Source organism: Mobula birostris, chromosome 1, assembly GCF_030028105.1.
Source record: "Mobula birostris isolate sMobBir1 chromosome 1, sMobBir1.hap1, whole genome shotgun sequence".
NCBI classification, from domain to species: Eukaryota; Metazoa; Chordata; class Chondrichthyes; order Myliobatiformes; family Myliobatidae; genus Mobula; species Mobula birostris.
Window position 1 is genome coordinate 149,476,407 of NC_092370.1, and position 23,391 is coordinate 149,499,797.

Sequence of the window (23,391 nt, forward strand, 5' to 3'; positions counted from 1 at the left end):
ATTTTACCTTTGAGTCCGAATTGCTCTTTTCAGTCATTTCTCTTATTTAATCTGTATTCTCTGTACATTTGCATCTGAATGTTTGCAGCTTTTCCTTGTAGTTTGACACTCTGGTTCGTGTGGAGCGTCCTCGCCCCACTGACTGCCACGACTTCTGCTGAATCCTCTCCAGTAGCGACTCCGGTTGGGTGATAACTTTAATAGGTAGTCCCCGGTCCGCCAGGTCCAACGTTGCCTCCTCCACCGTAGCGTAAGTTTTTGTCCCTTCGTCGTAAAAGACTTTCAGCCGAGCTGGATACAGGGTCTGAAATCTGATGTTGTTTTCCTTCAGGACCCCCCGTGTTTCCGCATATTCCTTCCGTCTGGCAAGAATCCCTGGTGTGTAATCGTGGTCTAAACTGATTTTACAGTTGCTCCACATGAAACCTTTCTTTTGCCATACCCGTTTAAGCACCTCTTCCTTCGTTCTGTAACTGAGAAATCTGACCAGAATCGATCTGGGCTGGGCGCCTGCCGGAGGCTGTGGTGCCAACGCGCAGTGAGCCCTTTCTATCTGTAGGTCTTTTGCGGCTGGTATATCAAGGTTCTCTCTAAGCAGCTTCTCCACGAAGGGAATCATCAATCCGGGTTTACCTTCAGTTCCTTCGGGAACTCCGTAAATCCTCACATTTTCCCTTCTTGAGTGGCCTTCTTGATCTATTAGTTTCCACTGGAGCTGCTCTTGTAGCTTTAGCATTTCTGCTATTACTTCCTCGGCGTTTTGTAGCTTCTCTTCAATTCCAACAATCCTCGCTTCGGCTTCATCTATCCTCGAGTTAGTTTTTACTATTTCTCCTTTAATATCCTCCAGCTGTTTGTTGTTATCTTGTCTGAACTTGCGAATCTCTTCGAGAATCAAAGACAGAGTCACTGATTCCTGCTCATTATTTCGGTCCTGGCTTGCCTTGGGGGAGCTAGGCCCGTCGCCTTGCTGCGTCTCTTTATGTTTATCAGCCTTCTGAGCGGACTTTTTAATCTCGTTCTTAGACATCATCCTTGCCCCTTTTATTAATATATTTATACAATATTAAGTATTCATCTAAGTTCGATTTTCGGGCAGTTTACCTTCTTTTTGGCCGAGAGACCTTTTACTTACGCCGCCATTCCCTTGATGACCCCCAACTCCTATCGGACAGGACAACTTCCATACCAGGTTGTGATGCACCCTAGAAGAATGCTTTCTATGGTGCATCTATAAAAATTGACCTCAGACCTCAGCTAGATCCTTCCTAATTCTCTCAAAATTGGCCTGGCTCAAGTTCAGGACCTTAACCTGCAGAGCTGTTCTTTTTCCAAAACTATATTAAAGCTAACAGAATTATGATCACTGGACCCCAAAATGCTTTCCATCTGCCATTTCAGTTACTTGGCCAGCTTCTTTCCCTAACAGGAGGTTCAGTATTGCTCGTTTTAAGTAGGTTCCTCTACAAGGAGGAGACCGTTTTGGATACACCATACAAATTCTGTTCCATCTAGGTCCTTTACACTTTGGGTGGCCCAGTCAATACCAGGAAAATTGAAATCCCCAAGTAGCACTACCCTCCTCTTCTCACATACGTGCAATTTAGGACATAGAACACCACAGCCTAGTACAGGACCTTAGGCCCACGATGTTGTACTGACCTCTTAAACTACTGTAAAATTAATCTAACCCTTCCCTCCTACATAGCCCTTCATTTTTCCTATCATCCATGTGCTTACCTTAAGAGCAATGTTCTCTCTAATCTGTAACGACCAGTGTGTGCAAAAATCTTGTGCTGTGCAATTTTTTGCCCAGTGACAATATGTGTGCACTGAATTTTATATATGGAAATATAGAAAGCCTACAGCACAATACAGGCCCTTTGCCCCACAAAGCTGTGCCAAACATGTCCTGACCTTAGAAATACCTAGGCTTACTCATAGTCCTCTATTTTTCTAAGCTCCATGTATCTATCCTGGAGTCTCTTAAAAGACCCTATCATTTCCGCCACCACTACTGCCGCCAGCAGTCCATTCCACGCACTCTCTGCATAAAAAAACTTACCCCTGACATCTCCTCTTAGAAGCACCTTAAGGCTATGCCCTCTCGTGCTAGCCATTTCAGCCCTGGGAAAAAGCCTCTGACTATCCACACGGTCAATGCCTCTCATTATCTTGTACACCTCTATCAGGTCACCTGTCATCCTCTATCACTCCAAGGAGAAAAGGCGGCATTCACTCAACCTATTCTCATAAGGCATGCTCCCCAATCCAGGCAACATCTTTGTAAATCTCCTCTGCACCCTTTCGTTGGTTTCCACATCCTTCCTGTAGTGAGGTGACCAGAATTGAGCACAGTACTCCAAGTGGGGTCTGACCAGGATCCGATAGAGCTGCAACATTACCTCTCGGCTCTTAAACTCAATCCCACGATTGATGAAGTCCAATGCACTGTATGCCTTCTTAACCACAGAGTCAACCTGTGCAGCAGCTTTGAGTGTCCTATGGACTAGGACCACAAGATCCCTCTGAACCTCCACACTGCCAAGAGTCTTACCATTAGTAGTATATTATGCCATCATATTTGACCTACCAAAATGAACCACTTCACACTTACCTGGGTTGAACTCCATCTGCCACTTCTCATCCCAGTTTTGCATCCTATCAATGTCCCACTGTAACCTCTGACACCCCTCTACACTATCCGCAACACCTCCAGCCTTTGTGTCATCAGCAAACTTACTAACTCATCCCTCCACTGCCTCATCCAGGTCATTTATAAAAATCACAAAGGGTAAGGGTCTCAGAACAGATTTCTGAGGCACGCCACTGGTCACTGAGCTCCATGCAGAAAATGACCCATCTACAACTACTCTTTGCCTTCTGTGGGCAAGCCAGTTCTTGATCCACAAGGCAATGTCCCCTTGGATCTCATGCCTCCTTACTTTCTCAATAAGCCTTGCATGGTGTACCTTGTCAAATGCCTTGCTGAAATCCATATACACTACATCTACGGCTCTACCTTCATCAATGTGTTTAGTCGCATCCTCAAAAAATTCAATCAGGCTGGTAAGGCACGACTCGCCTTTGACAAAGCCGTGCTGACTATTCCTAATCATATTATGCCTCTCCAAATGTTCATAAATCCTGCCTCTCAGGATCTTCTCCATTAACTTACCAACCACTGAAGTAAGACTCACTGGCCTATAATTTCCTGGGCTATCTCTACTCCCTTTCTTGAATAAGGGAACATCATCTGCAACCCTCCAGTCCTTCGGAACCTTTCCCGCCCTCATTGATGCAAAGATCATTGCCAGAGGCTCAGTAATCTCTTCCCTCGCTTCCCACAGTAGCTTGGGGTACATCCTGTCTGGTCCCGGTGACTTATCCAACTTGATACTTTCCAAAAGCTCCAGCACATCCTCTTCCTTAATATCTACCTGCTCAAGCTTTTCAGTCCACTGCAAGTCATCCCTACAATCGCCAAGATCCTTTTCCGTAGTGAATACTGAAGCGAAGTATTCATTAAGTACCTCTGCTTTCTCCTCGGGTCCCATGCACACTTTTCCACTGTCACACTTGATTAGTCCTATTCTCTCAGGTCTTATCCTCTTGCTCTTCACATACTTGTAGAATGCCTTGGGGTTTTCCTGTCCACCAGGGCCTTCTTATTGTCCCTTCTGGCTCTCCTAATTTTATTCTTAAACTCCTTCCTGCTAGCCTTATAATCTTCTTGATCTCTATCTATTTACTACTAAAACTCTCATGCTCTGTGACCGCCAATTAGCGCAAACGCTGCATTACAGCGGCACTTTTTTTGGCTAAGTCGAATTAAAATACTCTAACTTACAGAATGCAGGCAAAGTTCAGGGTTATATATTTGTATCAAATTGCACACTCACCAAAAATCAACAGGCTGCCTTTCACCTGAGACCTGATTAGCCATCATGGAAATCGGGACGCTACAACCCAACGCATGCGCACGGCCAGCCTCAGCGGCGTCTCATGGTGCTCACAGACCTGCTTCCACCTTCCGTGGAGACCGCGACGCCACAGCCCGATGCATGCGCACGGCCAAACTCAGCAGCTTGGACATTTTGGTGTTACTGCTTCTTAACTTCTATCAGGCATTAGGGTAAAAATATATGGATAGCCTAATTATGCCGTGTGGAAAGAGAAGGGGGACATTATGGTCAAGAGATGACGCCGAACGTCGTCAGGAAGCGGCAAGGAGAGGGAGAGAACAACAATCGGATGAGGCCAGGGCTGCACGACTCCAGGATCAAAGAGTCAGGACAAAAAAGATGAGAGAAGGTGAGACATAGGAGGACAGGCATGCACGTCTCCAAAATGACAACAATAGGCACAGACGAAGGAGAGAACAAGAATCCGATCAGGCCAGGGCCACACGACTCCAGGATCAGAGAGAAAGAACAAATGGTAGAAGAGATGAAGAGACGAAGGATGAAAGGGCTGCGCTTCTTCAGAATGACAAAAACAGGCAGAGAAGGAGGAGAGAGGTAGAGACGGAGGAGAGAAGGAAAGATCAACTCGAGAATATGTGGCACAGTAATTATTGCGAGGGTTGCTGAAGACGGCCATGGCCGCTTTCGACAATACCTCGACAGAAAGAGTAAGGCAAAGTGCACAACTCGCATGCCGTCACATTTCTGCTGATGTTGGTTCGATGACCAGAGTATGCCCTCACTGTCGTGCCTTCCTGTTCACTGGAGAAACCGTACATTTCTGCTGTATGAAGGGAAAGGTCAGGATAGGCAATTTGCAGCCTCTACCTAATGATCTCCTCAATTTGTACAGCAGTGATGAACTTACTGCAAACGAGTTCAGGAAGAACATCAGACAATACAATTGCCTCTTCCAAATGACATCCTTTGGTGCCAAAGAAGTCATTCCAACTAGGAATCGATGGAATCCTTCTGTGATTATTCAAGGCCAAATCTATCATTACATTGGACATTTAATTCCAGACCCGACCCAGCAAGCCCGATTCCTTCAAATTTACGTCATGGGATATTTAATGTTCATTCTGGTCACATATTTGTCTTGTTATGCATCTTTCTTCTTTAATAAGCTGTTTTTCTTCTTTAATTTCTAAATCAAAGACATAGCAATAGCATTCAGGAAAATTTGAATGTTCATTCTGGTCACATCAGACTGCACTACCCTTCTCTCAAAGGGTGCCCCAATGGGTCACCCCATTGCCTAGTTATTACCTAGTTTTTTTGAACCTTTCGTAAGCACTTCTTTTCTTCTTGATGAGACTTACAACAGCCTTTGTACACCACAGTTCCTGTACCCTACCATCCTTTCCCTGTCTCATTGGAACGTACCTGTGCAGAACCCCACGCAAATATCCCCTGAATATTTGCCACATTTCTTCTGTACATTTCCCTAAGAACATCTGTTTCCAATTTATGCTTCATAGTTCCTGCCAGATAGCCTCATATTTCCCCTTATTTCAATTAAACATTTCCCTAACTTGTCCATTTCTATCCCTCTCCAATGAGATAGAATTGTGATCACTATCTCCAAAATGCTCTCCCACTAAGAGACCCGACACCTGACTAGGTTCATTTCCCAATACCTTATCAAGTACAGCCTCCCCTCTTGGAGGTTTATCTACATATTGTGTCAAGAAACCTTCTTGAATACACCTAAGAAACTCCACCTCATCTAATCCCCTCATTCTAGGGAGATGCCAATCAATATTTGGGAAATTAAAATCTCCTACCACAGCAACCCTGTTATTATTGTACCTTTGCAGAATCTATCTCCCTATCTGCTCCTCGATGTCCCTGTTACTATTAGGTGGTCTATAATAAAACACTCAGTATTGACCCCTTCCTATTCCGAACTTCTACCCACAGAGACTCCGTAGACAACCCCTCCATGACTTCCTCCTTTTCTGCAGCCGTGACGTGCTCTCTGATCAACAGTGCCATATCCCGACCTCTTTTGCCTCCCTCCCTTCCTTTCTGAAACATCTAAAGTGTGGCACTTGATCTAGCTATTCCTGCCCCTGCACCATCCAGGTCTCTGTAATGGCTACAACATCATAGCTCTAAGTGCTGATCCATGCTCTAAGCTCATGCGCTTTATTCATAATACTCCTCGCATTAAAATAGACACATCTCAAACCATCGGTCTGAGCTCATCTCTTCTCTATCACGTGCCTATCCTCCCTTTCGCACTGTCTCCCAGCTTTCTCTATTTGTGAGCCAACCTCCCTTTTCTCCGTCACTTCAGTTCGGTTCCCACCCCCCCAGCAATTCTAGTTTAAACTCTCCCCAGTAGCCTTAGCAAACCTCCCCATCAGGATGTTGGCCCCCCCGGGATTCAAGTGCAACCCATCCTTTTTGAACAAGTCACACCTGCCCCCTGCTCCAATCCCTCAGCCACACATTTATCCTCCATCTCATTCAATTCCTATACTCATCGTCACGTGGCACAGGCAGTGATCCCGAGATGACTACCTTTGTGGTCCTGCTTCTCAACTTTCTTCCTAACTCCCTGTAGTCTGCTTTCAGACCTCCTCCCTTTTCCTACCTATGTCGTTGGTACCAATATGTACCACGACCTTTGGCTGTTCTCCTTCCCACTTCAAGATACTGTGGACGCGATCAGAAACATCTCGGACCCTGGCACCTGGAAGGCAAACTACCATCCGTGTTTCTTTCCTGCGTCCACAGAATCGCCTGTCTGTCCCACTGAACTATAGAGTCCCCTATCACTGCTGCGATCCTCTTCCTTTCCCTACCCTTCTGAACCACAGGGCCAGACTCTGTGCCAGAGGTGCGACCACTGTTGCTTCCCCCGGGTAGATCATTCTCCACCCCCCCCCCCCCCCCCACCAACAGTACTCAAAACAGGAGTACTTCTTGTTAAGGGAGACAGCCACTGGGGTACTCTCTAGCATCTGCCTCTTGCCCTTCCTTCTCCTGACTGTTAACCCACTTAACTGTCTCCCCAGGCCCCAGAGTGACCACCTGCCTATAGCTCCTCTCTATCACCTCCTCACTCTCCCTGACCAGACTAAGGTCATCGAGCTGCATCTCCAGTTCTCTAACAAGTTCCCTAAGAAGCTGCAGCTCGATGCACCTGGTGCAGATGTGGCCGTCCAGGAGGCTGAGAGTCTCCAGGACCTCCCACATCTGACGCTGAGCACAGAAAACCAGCCTCACACACGTACTTTCTGACTGTATTCTACACAGATAACCTACCTCGCCTCAACCCTTTATTGCTGAAGCCCCGTTGAGCCAAAGCCTTTCTACTCTGTCTCCCTCTACTCTGATGCCTGCTGTATAAATCTGTCTTCTTTCTAAGCTCTTCTTGCTGTTCTCACTGGCTGACCTCTACGCTTTGTGCAGTCGTGCCCCGTTCAAATCGCTGAAGAAATAGGGGTATTCATTTCAAGTGTTAGCAAAACACTGTCAATAAGAACTTAAGAGCTTTTTGCACACCGTTCATATGTGAGTTGCTTGCTAAATGACACTTTAAAAATTTAAGTTTCCAAATATCTCACCATTTGCAAATTCGACAAAGAATTTTGTGCACAGTTTAAATTCCTTTGTGTGTTAGTAGCAAAAGATGTGTGTATGTGCATATGTGCACGCCTTAGAGAGAACATTGCTTAAGAGTTTCTTAAATGCCCTTAACCTCTACCACCGGTCTTGGCAGGGTGTTCCACGCACTCACCACTCTCTGCGTAAAGAATTTGACTCTGACAATTATATTTTCCAACAACTTATCTTAAAATTATGCCCTTTGTATTAGCCATTTCAGTCCTGGGGAAAAAGTCTCTGGCTGTCCACTCTATATATGCCTCTTACCATCTTTTACACCTTTGTCTCGTCACTTCTCATTCTCCTTTGCTCCAAAGAAAAGCCCTAGCTTGCTCAAGTTTATCTTCCCTCTAGTTCAGGCAGCATCTTAGTAATTCTGCTCTCTAAAGCATCCGCATCCTTCCTCTCAATTTCTTGGCGCATCTGCACCTGAAGTTCCCACAGACTATTTGGGGGCAGCCCCAGTATAGCATTACCAAGATTACCATCTCCTCTGTATTTCTAAGTTCTACCCTAATGGCCTTGTTACATGATCCTTCTAGAATATCTTCTCTAAACACTGCTTATATGTCCTCCCTTATCAAAAAAAGCAACACCTCATCCACTTTTATCTGTTCCTCCGTCACAGCTAAAGGAATATTGAGCTGCCAGTCTTGCCCTTCTCTTAGCTTTGTTTCAGTTATGGACACAATATCCTATTCAATAGAGGCAATCGATGCCCAGTTTACCTGTAAGCTCTGTGCATTGAAATAGGACCACTGTTTAAATTGTATCTATCTGCCCTTTTACTATAAGCATGCTATCCTAATTGCTAGGCTCACACTCTTTGGTTGCCGCACGTGCCCCTGTCTTCTTACTGACTTGGTTATCTTGAGTTGGAACCCCTTGTCAATCAGGATTAAAGCCCCTGATGGTGAAATTGCTGCATTTTCCTTTTACTTCAGTATTACTTACATGGTCGATTGTCAACTGTGGTTTGAGTGTAAAACTTGTAATTCATTTTGCCATTTCCTGTTAACTCTACTTCTGTAAGTACTGATGATGCAAAGTTTATAATGAGTGCTGTGTATGATTTTCAGATCTGGTGGCAGTTCTGTGCCCAAAAGGCCCATTGCGCATTCTCGTGGAAACTGCCCAAGAAAGAAATGAGCCAATATTTCCAGCTCTGATCTATTCCTGTAAGTAGAGTTCTTTATGTTTGGTTCCTTAGCTGAAAGTCTCAGTACACCTGTTTAACTCTCCTATTTGGTCTCTTGTAGCAACGATGGTATGGCTGGTTAACATGGCAGATGTTGATCCAGAGGCCAAGATAGACCCATCTAATGATTCTGGTTCTGAAGCTCGCAGTGAGTATAGTTTATATGTTAAACTTTATACAGAACATTGAATTAAAGTGGAGTAAAAGTATATAAAGCACTCAACTGGACTCCCCATGTAAATACTGTGACTGCTAGATGGGTTAAGGTGCAGTGTGTGACCAACCTGATGCCCCAAGGCCTTTCATCTTCCATTAGGCACAAGTCAGGATTGTGATGGAATAATCTTCACTAGCCTGTACTGCTCTAAGAAATCTCAAGAAGCCAGACACCATCCAGGATACAGCAGCCCATTTTGATTGGCACTCCATCCATCACCCAAAATGTTCATTCTCTGCACTCTAGTGCACGGTGACTATAGTGTTGTTCTTTCTGCAAAATGCACCCACTTCAACAGAACCTCTTGAAGTCACTGCCTCCCCTTATTGAGGGGAGCACCATTAACTGTCACAGGACCAGTGCTACATCCATTGTTTGTCATCTATACCAGCAATCTAGATGATAATGTAAACTGGATCTGCAAATTTGCAGATGACCCCAAGACTGTGGGCATTGTGGACAGTGAGGAAAGCTATCAAAGCCTGCAGCAGGATCTGCACTGGCTGGAAGGATGGTCTGAAATATGGCAGATGGAATTTAATGCAGATACTGCAAGTGTGATGTGTTGCACTTTGGGAGGACAAAGCAGGGTAGGATGTACACAATATCATTGAGGAGGGCCATAGAATAGAGAGATCTGGGAATACAGATCCATAATTCCCTGAAAGTGGCATCAAAGCTAGATAGGATCCTAAAGAGCGGTTCTGACACATTGACCTTCATAAATCAAAGTATTGCGTACAGGAGTTGAAAAGTTGTATTGAAGTTGTATAATATATCGGTGAGGCCTAATTTGGAGTATTGTGTGCAGTTCGGATCATCAACCTACAGGAAAGATGGCAATCAGATTGAAAGAACACAGAGAAAACTTACAAGGATGTTGCCAGGACTTGAGTTATATGGAAAGGTTGAATTGATTAGGACTTTACTCACTGCTGCATAGGAGAATAAGAGCAGATTTGATAGACATCTACAAAATTATGAGTATAGATGAGATAAATGCAAATGGGCTTTATCCACTGAAGTTGGGTGAGATTAGAACTAGAGGTCATGGGTTAAGGGTAAAGGATGAAATATTTAAGGAGAACCTGAGGGGAAACTTATACTGTCACTCACAACACACTGGAGGAACTCAGCAGGTCAGGCAGCATCCGTGGAAATGATCAGTCAACATTTCGGGCTGGAACCCTTCGTCGGGACTGAAGAGGGAAGGGGCAGAGACCCTATAAAGAAGGTGGGGGAGGGTGGGAAGGAGAAGGCTGGAAGGTTCCAGGTGAAAAACCAGTAAGGGGAAAGATAAAGGGGTGGGGGAGGGGAAGCGGGGAGCGGGACAGGCAGGAAAGGTGAAGAAGGAATAAGGGGAAGCACAATGGGTAGTAGAAGGAGGCGGAACCATGAGGGAAGTGATAGGCAGCTGGGGGAGGGGGCAGAGTGAAACTGGGATAGGGGAAGGGAATTACTGGAAGTTGGAGAATTCAGTGTTCATACCCAGGAGCTGGAGACTACCCAGACGGTATATGAGGTATTGCTCCTCCAACCTGAGTTTAGCCTCATCATGGCAGTAGAGGAGGCCATGTATGGACATATTTGAATGGGAATGTGAAGCAGAGTTGGAGTGGGTGGCAACCGGGAGATCCTGTCTGCTGAGGCGGACAGAGCGGAGGTGCTTGACGAAGCAGTCCCCCAATCTGCGTTGGGTTTCACTGATGTAGAGGAGGCTGCACCAGGAGCACTGGATACAACAGATGACCCCAACAGACTCACAAGTGAAGTGTTGCCCCACCTGGAAGGACTGTTTGGGGTCCTGAATGGTTGTAAGAGAGGAGGTGTAGGGACAGGTGTAGCACTTGCGCTTACAGGGATAAGTGCCGGGTGGGAGATCCGTGGGGATGGACATGTGGTCCAGGGAGTTGCAGAGAGAACGAACGCTGCGGAAAGGAGGATGGGGTGAGGGCCGAAGTGCAGGAAATGGAGGGTGAGGGCATCATCGATGACGGCAGAAGGGAAACCACGATCCTTAAAGAAAGAGGACATTTGAGATGTCCTGGAACGAAAAGCCTCATCCTGGGAGCAGATGCAGTGGAGACGGAAGAACTGGGAATAGAGAATAGCATATTTGCATGTGGCAGGGTGGGAAGAGATATGGTCGAGGTAGTTATGAGAGTCAGTGGGCTTATAGAAGATGTCAGTGGACAGTCTGTCTCCAGAGATGGAGACTGAGAGATCGAGAAAGAGCAGAGAAGTGTCTGAGATAGACAAGTGAATTTGAGGGCTGGGTGGAAGTTAGAAGCAAAGTCAATGAAATTGATGAGCTCAGCATGGGTGCAGGAAGCAGCACCAATGTAGTCGTCAATGTAGCGAAGGAAAAGTTGGGGAGCAGTACCAATATAGGTTTGGAGCATAGACTGTTCCACATAACCAATGTAGAGGCAGGCATAGCTGGGGCCCATGCGAGTGCCCATATCGACTTTGCTTCTAACTTCCACCCAGCCCTCAAATTCACTTGGTCTATCTTGGACATTTCTCTCTCCTTTCTCGATCTCTCGGTCTCCATCTCTGGAGACAGACTGTCCACTGACATCTTCTATAAGCCTACTGACTCTCATAACTACCTCGACTATACCTCTTCTCACCCTGCCACATGCAAAAATGCTATTCCCTATTCCCAGTTCCTCTGTCTCCGCCGCATCTGCTCCCAGGATGAGGCTTTCCGTTCCAGGACATCTCAAATGTCCTCTTTCTTTAAGGATCGTGGTTTCCCTTCTGCTGTCATCAATGATGCCCTCACCCGCTTCTCCTCCATTTCCTGCACTTCGGCCCTCACCCCATCCTCCCGTCACCACAACAGGGACAGAGTTCCCCTTGTCCTTCACCTACCACCCCACCAGCCTCCGGATCCAGCACATTATCCTCCGCAACTTCCGCCACCTTCAACAGGACCCCACCACTAAGCACATCTTTCCCTCTCCACCCCTCTCCACTTTCTGCAGGGATCATTCCCTCCCCGACTCCCTGGTCCACACGTCCCTCCCCATGGATCTCTCACCCGGCACTTATCCCTGTAAGCGTAAGTGCTACACCTGTCCCTACACCTCCTCTCTTGCCACCATTCAGGGCCCCAAACAGTCCTTCCAGGTGAGGCAACACTTCACTTGTGACACACATCAAAGTTGCTGGTGAACGCAGCAGGCCAGGCAGCATCTGTAGGAGGAGGTGCAGTCGACGTTTCAGGCCGAGACCTGACGAAGGGTCTCGGCCTGAAACGTTGACTGCACCTCTTCCTACAGATGCTGCCTGGCCTGCTGCGTTCACCAGCAACTTTGATGTGTGTTGCTTGAATTTCCAGCATCTGCAGAATTCCTGTTGTTTGCATTTAACTTCACTTGTGAGTCTGTTGGGGTCATCTATTGCATCCAGTGTTCCCGGTGCAGCCTCCTCTACATCAGTGAGACCCGACGCAGATTGGGGGACCGCTTCGTTGAGCACCTCCGCTCCGTCCGCCACAACAGACAAGATCTCCCGGTTGCCACCCACTTCAACTCTGCTTCACATTCCCATTCGGATATGTCCATACATGGCCTCCTCTACTGCTGTGATGAGGCCAAACTCAGGTTGGAGGAGCAACACTTCATATACCGTCTGGGTAGTCTCCAGCCCCTGGGTATGAACATTGAATTCTCCAACTTCCAGTAATTCCCTCCCCTTCCCTTCCCCTATCCCAGTTTCACTCTGCCCCCTCCCCCAGCTGCCTATCACCTCCCTCATGGTTCCGCCTCCTTCTACTACCCATTGTGCTTTCCCCTATTCCTTCTTCACCTTTCCTAGCAGCATTGTCCTTCTCACCCACCCCCCCACCTTCTTTAAAGGGCCTCTGCCCCTTCCCTTTTCAGTCCTGACGAAGGATTCCGGCCGGAAACGTTGATTGATCGTTTCCACAGATGCTGCCCGGCCTGCTGAGTTCCTCCAGCGTGTTGTGAGTGTTGCTTTGACCCCAGCATCTGCAGAGTATTTTGTGTTACACTCAGGGGGTGGTGAGAATGTGGAATGAGCTGCAGAAGGTAATGGTGAATGTGGGTTTGATTTCAACATTTTAGAGAAATTTAGATAGTGCATGAATGAGAAGGGTATGAAGGGCTATGTGCGGTTGAGGTGTGGGTTGATGACACTGGGCAGGCACTAGATGGGCCAAAAGCGCCTGTTTCTGTGCTCGTGTTCCATGAGAGTGAAGAATGTAATCATTCGATTGTACAACAGAGAAGGTCATGTTTTTGCTAGCTTCTTTGAAGAGCCAGCTGTTTAGTCACACTTCCTGGATCTTTTTCCAAACTTCTGCATGTTTTCCTTCTTGATAATTTACCCACCTGCTTCCAGTGTGTTCTAGATCACCACAACTCACAGTTATATGCGATATTAGTTACATGGAAATATAATGGAGTGAGGTGTGCTCTGAGAGGCAGCAGAGAAGGAAACAGATGAAATATGAATATTAAGTTCTCTTTTCTGCTCCTTTTACCAAGTCTGTTGTTTTGAAATTAAAAGGAGTATGCTCATTGCTCATCCAAGCACACACAGATAACTGGTAATAATTTTGCTTCTTTCCATTAACTTCATCTAGAACTTGAGCTAAATCAGGCTTGTCCTGATAATAGTGCAATGGATGCAGACGATGGAGGCTTCAGCCGGGAGTGGACAGAGACCAGAGAGGCCAGGTTGGGTCCTATGGAATCAACTCAGGAAAGTCGTGCCACTGTGCAGGCATTGCCGAGCCCTCCAGTGGTAACAGAAGATCCGGAGGAGAGTAAGTAACCACATCATTGGAAGGAGTAGATCATTATACTCCACCCGTCAGTCTTCCTGGTCCAGCAAGTCAATCTTTTCATATAGCTCACTCTCTCTGTCTCCATAACCAGCAATGACACAGATATCAGTGTTTCTCCAATTCTGACCCTGTGAACATCATACTGCTCACACATATCAACGTTACCAAGGTATCAAAGAGTGGCTACAAGGATAGTTGAGACTAATTGAATAGGTGTGTTTAAGAGCAAGTTAGAAAGGAGAGAAAGAAGAAAAAGAAGTTGACTTATGACCACAGGCAGGCAGCTCATTTCTAAGCTGTAGATTTGTCTCATGGAGTCATGGTCACAGAAGTGGGCATATCAGTTTTAGTCTTGGTTTGTCTTGTGTTTTTCTTGTGCATGCATTTCTAAATGTGTTGGGCAGGTGGCCAAGTGGTTAAGGCGTTTGTCTAGTTACCGCAAGGTTGCTAGTTCGAGCCTCAGCTGTGGCTGCGTGTTTGTGCCCTTGAGCAAGGCATTTAATCACACATTGCGCTAGTCTGTGTGAGGAGTGGTGCCCCACACAGACTTCCAATCTGCGCCTTGTAAGGCATGAAAATGCCTGACACAGGCCTCTCATGGTCTGAGTTTACGTTCCCCTCCCCATTTCTAAATGACAATAAATAAGGGCTGAGTGTCCTCGTAATCTAATCAGCCCGCCAATTGCTCACTGGCCCTTGCATACCAGTCCTGCTCAAATCCCATTTCATTCTCCCCATGTTCTTATCAGCTCCCCACTGATTGTAGTCATCACCTACACACTGGAGGCAATTTACAGTGGCCAATTAACCCATCGACTTGCATGTTATTGGGTTGTGGGAAGGAACCGCAGCACACAGAGGAAACCCGTATGGTCACAGAGAGAATGTGCAAACCCCACGTGTTAGCCACCAAGGTCAGGATTGAACCTGCATCGGCGACTCTACCAACTTGCAAATTAGAAGATGGCGCCAGTGTACAGTGGTGACTGGCTGTGGGCTGCGGTAAATTGTACCAGTTTTCCTCTTAAATATACTTTTGAATTACTTTCGCTGCAATCTGCATCATGTCAATTTCCTCTTAACAACAGACTATAAAATTACGTCAATGATCTTCAGCTCTCACTATCGATTGAATGAACAGAAGTCATGAGCTCTGGCAGAGCAGTTGAGCGCAGCACCTTTAAGGGTCAACGCCATGGCAGGAGAGACGGAATTCAAAGCAGGCTGAAGCGCAGAGGGGTGAGGCCTCCTCTCCCTACCATTGTGTTGGCAAATGTACCGTCACTGCAAAATAAGGTTGATGATCTCAGAGCAAGGCTGCTGTATCAGAGGCAGATGAGGCTGATCTCAATTGTTTGTTGCGTTGAGACTTAGTTAACAGCGAACACAGCTATCCGATTAGAAGGTTTTATGATTTTCAAAATGGATCGAACCTCGAATTCTGATAAGGAGAAAGATGGCGGCATGTGCTTTTTCGTCAATTCTCATTGGTGTATGGACTTGTTCCCCTGACTTGGAACACCTAATAATTAAATGTAGACCATTCTATTTGCATCGGGAGTTCTTATCTTTAATCCTGACCACAGATTCTATACCACCAGTGGCCAGTTATAAGCAAACACTCACAAAACTGCACAATGTTGTCTGCAGGCAAGAAACCGCCCATCCTGATGCATTTCAAATTATAATTGGTGACTTCAACTGGGCCTGTTTGAAGAAAATTCTACCAGCATGTAACCTGTTGCATCAGAGGTCCCAACGCACTGGACCACTGCTACACTACAAAAAAGGAATGCCAATCAATCCTGCCTGAGATTGCAATTTGACTGTACTCCTGCTTCCTCCATACAGTCAGAGCCTAAAGAGCAAGGCTTCAGAGGTCAAGACAACCAAGAGGTGGTTGCAGGAGGCTGAGAAACAGTTACAGGATTGCCTTGAGTCAGTGGTCTGGGCCGTGTTCGGCAACTCATCTGAGGACCTGAATGACTACACCGGGGTGATTACAGACTTTATTAGAACATCCGGACTAGACTGAAATCAATGAGGGATGCTTGACAGCCGTGGCAGGGTTTAAATGCCAAAACCTCCTACAAAGCTAAATCTTACGACTTAGGGGACAGCAAAACTTTGCTTCCAAATGAGCTCAATGCCTTCTATGCTTGCTTTGATCTTGGAAGTTTCAGGTGTCAAGGGTCATGGAGTGTGTGAAGTTACTATAACTGGAGAGAAGGTTCTTGGGGAAACTGAATGATCTAAATCCCCTGGACCAGATGGTGTACACCCCATGGTTCTGAAAGAGGTGGCTAAAGAGATTGTGATGGCATTAGTAATGATTTTTCAAGGATTACTGGGTTCTGGAATGGTTCCAGAAGACTGGAAAATTGCAAATGTCACTCCACTCTTCAAGAAGAGAGGCAGAAGAAAGAAAACTATAGGCCAGTTAGTCTGACCTTAGTAGTTGGGAAGATGTTGGAGTCGATTGTTAAGATTGAGGTTTGAGGGTATTTGGAGGCACTTGATAAAAAAGGTCGTAGTCAGTATGGTTTCCTCAAGGGAAAACCTGTTGGAATTCTTTGAAGAAATAACAAGCAGGATAGACAAAGCAAATGGATTCTAGGATTGAATGGCTTGCCATATGAAGAGCGTTTGATGGCTCTGGGCCTGTATTCACTAGAATTCAGAAGAATGAGGGGTGACCTAATTGAAACCTATCTAATGGTGAAAGCCCTTGATAGAGTGGATGTGGAGAGGATGTTTGAGACATAGCCTCAGAATAGTGGGGTATCCTTTTAGAATGGAGATGAGGAAGAATTTATTCAGCCAGAGTAGTGAATTTGTGGAATTCTTTGCCACTGGCAGCTGTGGAAGCCACATCTTTATGTATATTTAAGGCAGAGGTTGATGGATTCTTGATTGGTCAGGGTGTGAAGGGATACAAGAACGCAGGAGATTGGGGCTGAGAGGAAAATTGGATCAGCCATGATGAAATGGCGGAGCAGACTTGATGGGCCGAATGGCCTAATTCTCCTGTATCTTATGTTTACTTACACGTAAGACTTTTGCACAGTACTGTAGCTTTCATGTGGTACAGTGTGCAAGAAAGCTGTTGCATTGAGCTATTCTGATCAGTATATGTGGAGTTTACAATTCTTTTAATTTTGATGAAAACATTAAAGTAGGAGTCTTACAATTAAATGTTTACCATGCTGTTAGTTAATGCTGATCAGTTTTCTCCTTTCACTCTCATTTTTCCATTTTTACTCTTCCCATGATCACATGGCGTCAATGTTGCTGTCAATTTTTTTTTCTGTTCCAGGAGGTGTGAAGCTTGGTTTAGGTGACTTCATATTCTACAGTGTTCTTGTTGGCAAAGCATCAGCAGCAGCAAGTGGAGACTGGAACACAACCCTGGCCTGTTTTGTGGCAATATTAATTGTGAGTATGTTGCAGGCTGTTGCTGCATTGTAAATCTTATCATATGTAGAGTATAAAATGGGTATGATTACAGGAGAGGGATCTCATTGAGCTATTTCACTATCTTGCCTGTGTTGAGTGTGTTTGGGAGTGGATTATCCTTGGCATACTCCCAGCTGTCATCTTTGTACTTTGATATGCTTTGCTCAATAATGGTATGATAGGATGTGAAATAATGGCAGGCAAGTGGAGTTGCCTCATGATCTAAAAAGGGATCCAGAGATTTCCCACTGTTCCTGTAACTTCCAGTGTTCCTCTTTAGTCTGGTGGAGACGGTGTGAGTAGACTCCTGACTAGGCTGGATTTGATCACATGCCTACACCCACACTTTGGCTCTTCCTGCTTCTGCAGATCCCACAACACTGATGTGAAGGTGACAATAGATTCAGGCCATTATGTCTGAATCAGCCTCACTAAAGCAAATTATCGGATAACATTGTTCTTTATGGCAACTGTCTGGTTCTTTCTTGCAATGACTGAGACATCCCGAAGTTGTGAAAAACAAGCCCTTTTTGTTTTCTGTTCCTCATTGTGTTTAATGGAGGGAGTGAACTGCATTTCTTTTCTTTGTGTTTCAGGGTTTGTGCCTTACTCTGCTGCTGCTCGCCATCTTTAAGAAGGCTTTACCAGCACTTCCCATCTCTATTACATTTGGGCTAGTTTTCTACTTTGCTACAGACAACCTGGTGCGCCCGTTCATGGATCAGCTTGCTTTGCATCAGTTTTATATATAGGGCTGTCCTTGCTGTCGGGGAGATTACACTGTAAGTCACGTTGAGAACTGGAATAGAGACATTTTGTAATTGGTGTAACAATACAAGATTAGGGAAAAGAATGATGAATAGAACTCTGTGAATTATAATTTTCTACTCAATTCATCTTATTTCTAATTTAAAATCACAGTGACATCAGAAGAAAATCAACCTGGTGCATACTTTGTGTGAAAGTTTAACATCTGGTTGTAAAGAATATCTGGAGAGCTTATCGAATGATCCTGTCTGCACTTTGCTTATAAATAGTCTCACAGTGCAATGACAGCAAATAGACTCCAAACATATTTTCTAACCTGCCTCCAAATGTGGACTTGAAATATTACTTCACTAAACTAGTTTAGTATTCTGAAATATTCTTATATTTCAGAAAGGTGGTGGCCTCTTCTCTGTAAACAGAACTCTGTAAACTTTACTTCACCCTGAACTCAACTTATCCTTTCAAATTAAAAGAAAATCAGTTTGTAGTTTTGAAATGAAAACAGGAAATGCCGGGGGCACTGATGGTGGCTGTGGAGAGGGGGTAGGGTTAAAGTTCCAAGTTGTCTTCTGCACCACATTTTGTTTTTATTGCAGAATTCTAGCAGCTGTACTGATGCTTTTTGTACTGATGTACTTTATTTTTTTAAACATTATAAATAAGACACTGTGGATTTTGTGATGTGTTTTGAAAAAATGCATACAAATGTATTGATCTTTTTAAAAAAAAAATAAATAATTATTTGGTTCTTCATGACCAGTCAGCTTTTGTCTGGCCCCTGATGAGTTAGCAATTAAAGGTTAGTGATACACTGGAATGTTGTCTCTTGCTTGTTTCCTTCTAGTAATCAACAGTAATCATGATGGTGGTTTATGGGAGTATGCAGGAAACACTTCAGACTCCCAGCTGCCTGCTCAACCCTTGGGACATTTGGCATTTTCTTACATGAGACTTTCAAGGCTAAGAAAAGTTAAAAGAAACTACTTCCTCTGGAGGGGTGGTCTTGACCAAGCCAACAATAATTGGAGCCAATCCATCATGCTGATTAGTGTTCCTTCTGGACAGTATTTTAAATTAGGGCATCTTGGTGGTGTAGACATTACAGCTCAAGGCGATCCGGAGTTTGGAGTTTAATTCTGGTGCCGTTTGTATGCTCACTCTGTGACTACGTAGGTTTCCTCCCATGGTTCAAAGATATACTGGTTAGTCACTCTACTCAGCAGGGAATATGGCTGTGGTTAAAGAGCATTATAGTCATTAGGTGGATGTGGGAGTGTAGTGGGAGATGTTAAGACCTCAACAGGATATAGTTCAGTGGGAAATTTGGGTAGAGAGTTAGCAGGTGGAATTTAACCCTGACAAGTGCGAGGGGGTCCATTTTGGGAAGTCAAATGGGTGTAGGATATACACAAGAATGTCGATGAATAAAGGCACCTTGAGGTCGAATGTGGGAACCCTGGCAATAGGGTAGTGACAAAGGCATAACCTGTAGTTGACAATTGGGTGGTGTGGGGCACAGAATATAAGAATTGGGAAAGAATATTGAAACTTTCCAAAACACTGCTGAGACTGCACAGTATTTTCTGAAGTTTTAGTTACCACACTATAAGAAGAATGTAGTTGTGCCTGGTTACAGGATTTCAGTTATGGGAGAGATTGGACAGGCTGGGCTTGTTTTCCCTGGAGTAATGGGGGTTGAAGGGTGACTGGATTGAAGATTACAAGAAGCATCGATGGGGTATTGGAAACATGAGGGTTTAAGGTGGGAGGGACAAGGTTTAAAGGGGATCTAAGGGCCAAGTTTTTTTTTATACAGAGAGGGGATGCATTGCTCTATGAGATGGTGAGCTCGGATACAATCACTACATTTACAAGCGTGTAGGTAGCATTTATAGCAGTATGGTATCGAAGGAAATAGTTCTAATGTGGGCAGATGGAATTGGTAGAGATAGGCAACACGTTGGAATGGCTTCTTTCTGTTCTGTGCAGTTCCATAACTATGCAGCAGTTAGATTGTGATCAAAGGGTAGGGATTTAAATAAATTGGTCCAAGCAGATTGTTTACCAGAGTGGTTTCCTCAAAGGGTGATTTAGTCATCTGTAACTAGCAAAAGGGAGTTGGCTCAGGTACTTGAAGTTGTCACTGTTGCTGAAGTATTGAAGAATGGTGAAGAAACCAGAGAGCTCTCTGAAAGCTTTGGTCTGAGCCAAGATTGTATGAAATGGGCTAAACACTGTCCTATTGCTTCACCTCACCCTCTGTCAAAGGCCTCTCCCATTCCTTATCTACTTTTGTTCATGTTTCATTTAACCTGACAAGGTCATAAATGATCTCCCTTAAAGAAGATTAAAGTGTAATAACCATGCTCTGATGGTATGCACCATCAACAAGATTTAAACTGTTAATCAGTCAGTGGGTGCTGTCCTGAATCTGGGGTTGGTGGCTATGCACCTCCATCTTCTTTGATCTTGCGACAGCACCGAGTACAACCTCTTCTTCAGTTTGTTCTCACTGGCTGCCTTAGCACTGCCGAACTCGAGCCCGAGGCCGTGTCGGGCTCCAGCCACAGCTGCTTCTTTGATCTCAGCCCTTCCTTGGGCAGGTCCAGGCACACAGTGCAGCCCCCAAGTTCATCATCTCTCTTCGAACTAGGTGCATATCATACGATTCGTAGATACATGGTGAGGCTTTAATCTCTTCCACGGAAGATGGTCGTTGACTCACAAGGAGCTCATCTGCCCTTTGTCAGGTCTTGTTTTTTTTTAGTCCTGCTGGGTGTCCTCACACCCTCCTCACTAGACTAAGTCCAGTGGGGGAGCCGGCCCGAGTCACCGACCACTGCCCCCGGCCGAAAACCATGGTCAAGCTGTTAATATTCCCCATGTTAAACCTATTTGAAGGTAATCGTTAATAAAAATTTTAGAAAGATAATCCTATTACAAAGGATGTTGAATCATAACAAAAGCCATAAAAAGAGGAGCAAAGTAATAAACGGGAAAGATGCAATTGAAATAAATAAATGGTGGTTTAAAATTAGAGGGTACCATTGGTATTAACTAAACTGAATGACAGTTTCTTGTGTTGGAGATCGTTAATCACAGTGCAATGTGTTAGGAATATTTTTGTATATGTTGTATACTGCATACTTCAAAAATAAATGTACTTCGAATTCAAATAAGCAGCTGTACTGTAAACAAATAAAAATTATCACTACTCAGAGCACTGAAACAAGCCACTGCGTTGTACCAACTATCAAGCACTCAACTTGCCCCAAATTGACTCCAAGCTAACCTATTCTTCACACATTCTGCCCTGAACCTACACACTAGGGCCAATTTATGGTGATTGATTAACATGCCAACCAGCATGTATTTGGGATGCCGGAAGAAACTAGAGCATCCAGAGGAAAGCAATGGAGTCATGGAAAACGTGCAAGCACAACATCAGTAGTACTGGAGGGCAGGATTGAACTTACAGTATCTCTTTGGAAATGTTAGGGAATGTCTCTAATGACTACATCAATGTGCTACCTACTGTCTGTAAGGGTTGTGTAGCATACGATCACAGGTCACGTGCAAATGTAGACTCATCTTGAGTATCTTACACTGATTAAACTGAGAAGTATTTTGCCTGATTGGTTTAGAAGAACAGATGGCAATTGAAGTACATATTATCAGATGCTTTGAATTTTATTTGCTCTGGAATATTCATCTTCGTGCTTTTGTTGGAATTTATTGGAAATCTGCCACCATGTCCAAAGATAAATTGGAAATATTGGTGAAGAACATGGCGATGATGATGTCGGAACTAGAGCAGCTACAGTTTCACCGCACCAAGCAAACACAGAACCGCAACGAGAGAACAATGATTTATTGGAAAATGTGCTCAAATCTCTCGTGTTAATTACAACCAAAGAGTTGATAAGTCAGCTTAAGGACACCATGTTTGATTTTGAAGTCAAGGAATGACAAGCTCAGAAACTTAATAGCCAACTGTCAGACGAAGGTGGTAGAAGTTCATGATCCTGATATTTCAGCATGGCATATCATAAGACATAGGAGCAGAACTAGGCTATTTGGCCCATCAAATCTGCTCTGCTATTTCATCATGGCTGATCCATTTCCCTCTCAACTCCATCATTCTTCCTGTCTTCCCCCGGAACCTTTCACACCTTGAGTAATCAAGAACCTATCAACCTCTGCCTTAAATACACCCAATGACTTGGCCTCCACAGCTGCCTGTGACACATTCATCACCCTCTGGCTAAAGAAATTCTTCCTCATCTTCATTCTAAGTGAATATCCCTCTATTCTGAAGTTGTGCCCTGTAGTCCGAGACTCCCCCACCTTAGGAAACATCCTCTCCACATTCACTCTGCTTGGACCTTTCAACATTCAATAGGTTTCAATGAGATTCTCCCTCATTCTTCTAAATTTCAGTGAGTAAAGGCCCAGAGCCATCAATCAGTACTTATATAATAACCTTTTCATTCCCAGAAACATTCTCGTTAACCTTCCCTGGACCCTCTCCGATGTCAGCATATCCTTTCTTAAATAGGAGCCCAAAACTGTTCGCAATACTCCAAGTGAGACCTCAATGCCTTATAAGGCCGAGGCATTACATCCTTGCTTTTATATTATAGTCCTCTTGAAATGAATGCTAACATTGTGTTTGCCTTCCTCACCACTGATTCAACCTGAAAATTAACCTTTAAAGAATCCTGCACAAAAACTCCCACATCCCTTTGCACCTCGGATTTTTCAGTTTTCTCCCCGTTTAGAAAATGGTGCTTTTATTCCTTCTACCAAAGTGTATGTTCATACATTTCCCGACACTGTATTCCATCTGCCACTTTGCCCATCTCCTAATCTGTTACAGTCCTGCTGCAGCCTCCCTGCTTCCACAACAGTACCAGCCCCTTCACCTATCCTCATACTGTCTGCAAACTTGGCCACAAAGCCATCTATTCAGAGGGGAGGAGAAGCTGGCGGTGCGATGCAGCACGCGCGTCCACTCCGGAATGATATCTGTATTTGTTAAGTAAGGTATCGTGCACAATCCTGATTTGACAGAGACAGATGTGAGGAACATCTAGAGAAACTTCTGAAACTTCAGAAGTTTCAGTAGCCGCTGCTACTGTGTGATCAAGAATCTCCGGAGGGGAAAGCCCCAAATCCCCGGCTTTGCCTATTGCCTGTTGCCGGGGCTGGGATCGAAGCACTCGGTAGAGATGGTGCTCGGTGCCAGAGGGCTGGTTGGAGTCTCAAAGTTTTCGGATGGACTCAAGAGTCAGCTGTGGTTGGGTGCTTCCAGGGTGCTGCATCGGCAAATTTGCGGCGCTGGAGGTTC

The 23,391-nt window shown here is 44.9% G+C and overlaps 1 protein-coding gene across 4 annotated transcripts in view; it reads left to right on the forward strand.

Moving 5' to 3' along the window:
- The window catches only part of psen1 (presenilin 1), a 138,746-nt gene extending 119,952 nt beyond the window's left edge, over positions 1-18,794 (forward strand). For all 4 annotated transcript variants that reach the window (XM_072263707.1, XM_072263716.1, XM_072263734.1 and 1 more), the window contains 5 exons: positions 8,663-8,761; positions 8,843-8,929; positions 13,614-13,796; positions 17,134-17,252; positions 17,870-18,794. In XM_072263707.1, coding sequence (XP_072119808.1) covers positions 8,663-8,761; positions 8,843-8,929; positions 13,614-13,796; positions 17,134-17,252; positions 17,870-18,025 — 644 coding nt within the window. In that variant the 3' untranslated portion in view covers positions 18,026-18,794. The remainder of the gene's footprint in view (positions 1-8,662; positions 8,762-8,842; positions 8,930-13,613; positions 13,797-17,133; positions 17,253-17,869) is intronic.
- The last annotated feature ends 4,597 nt before the right edge of the window (positions 18,795-23,391 follow it).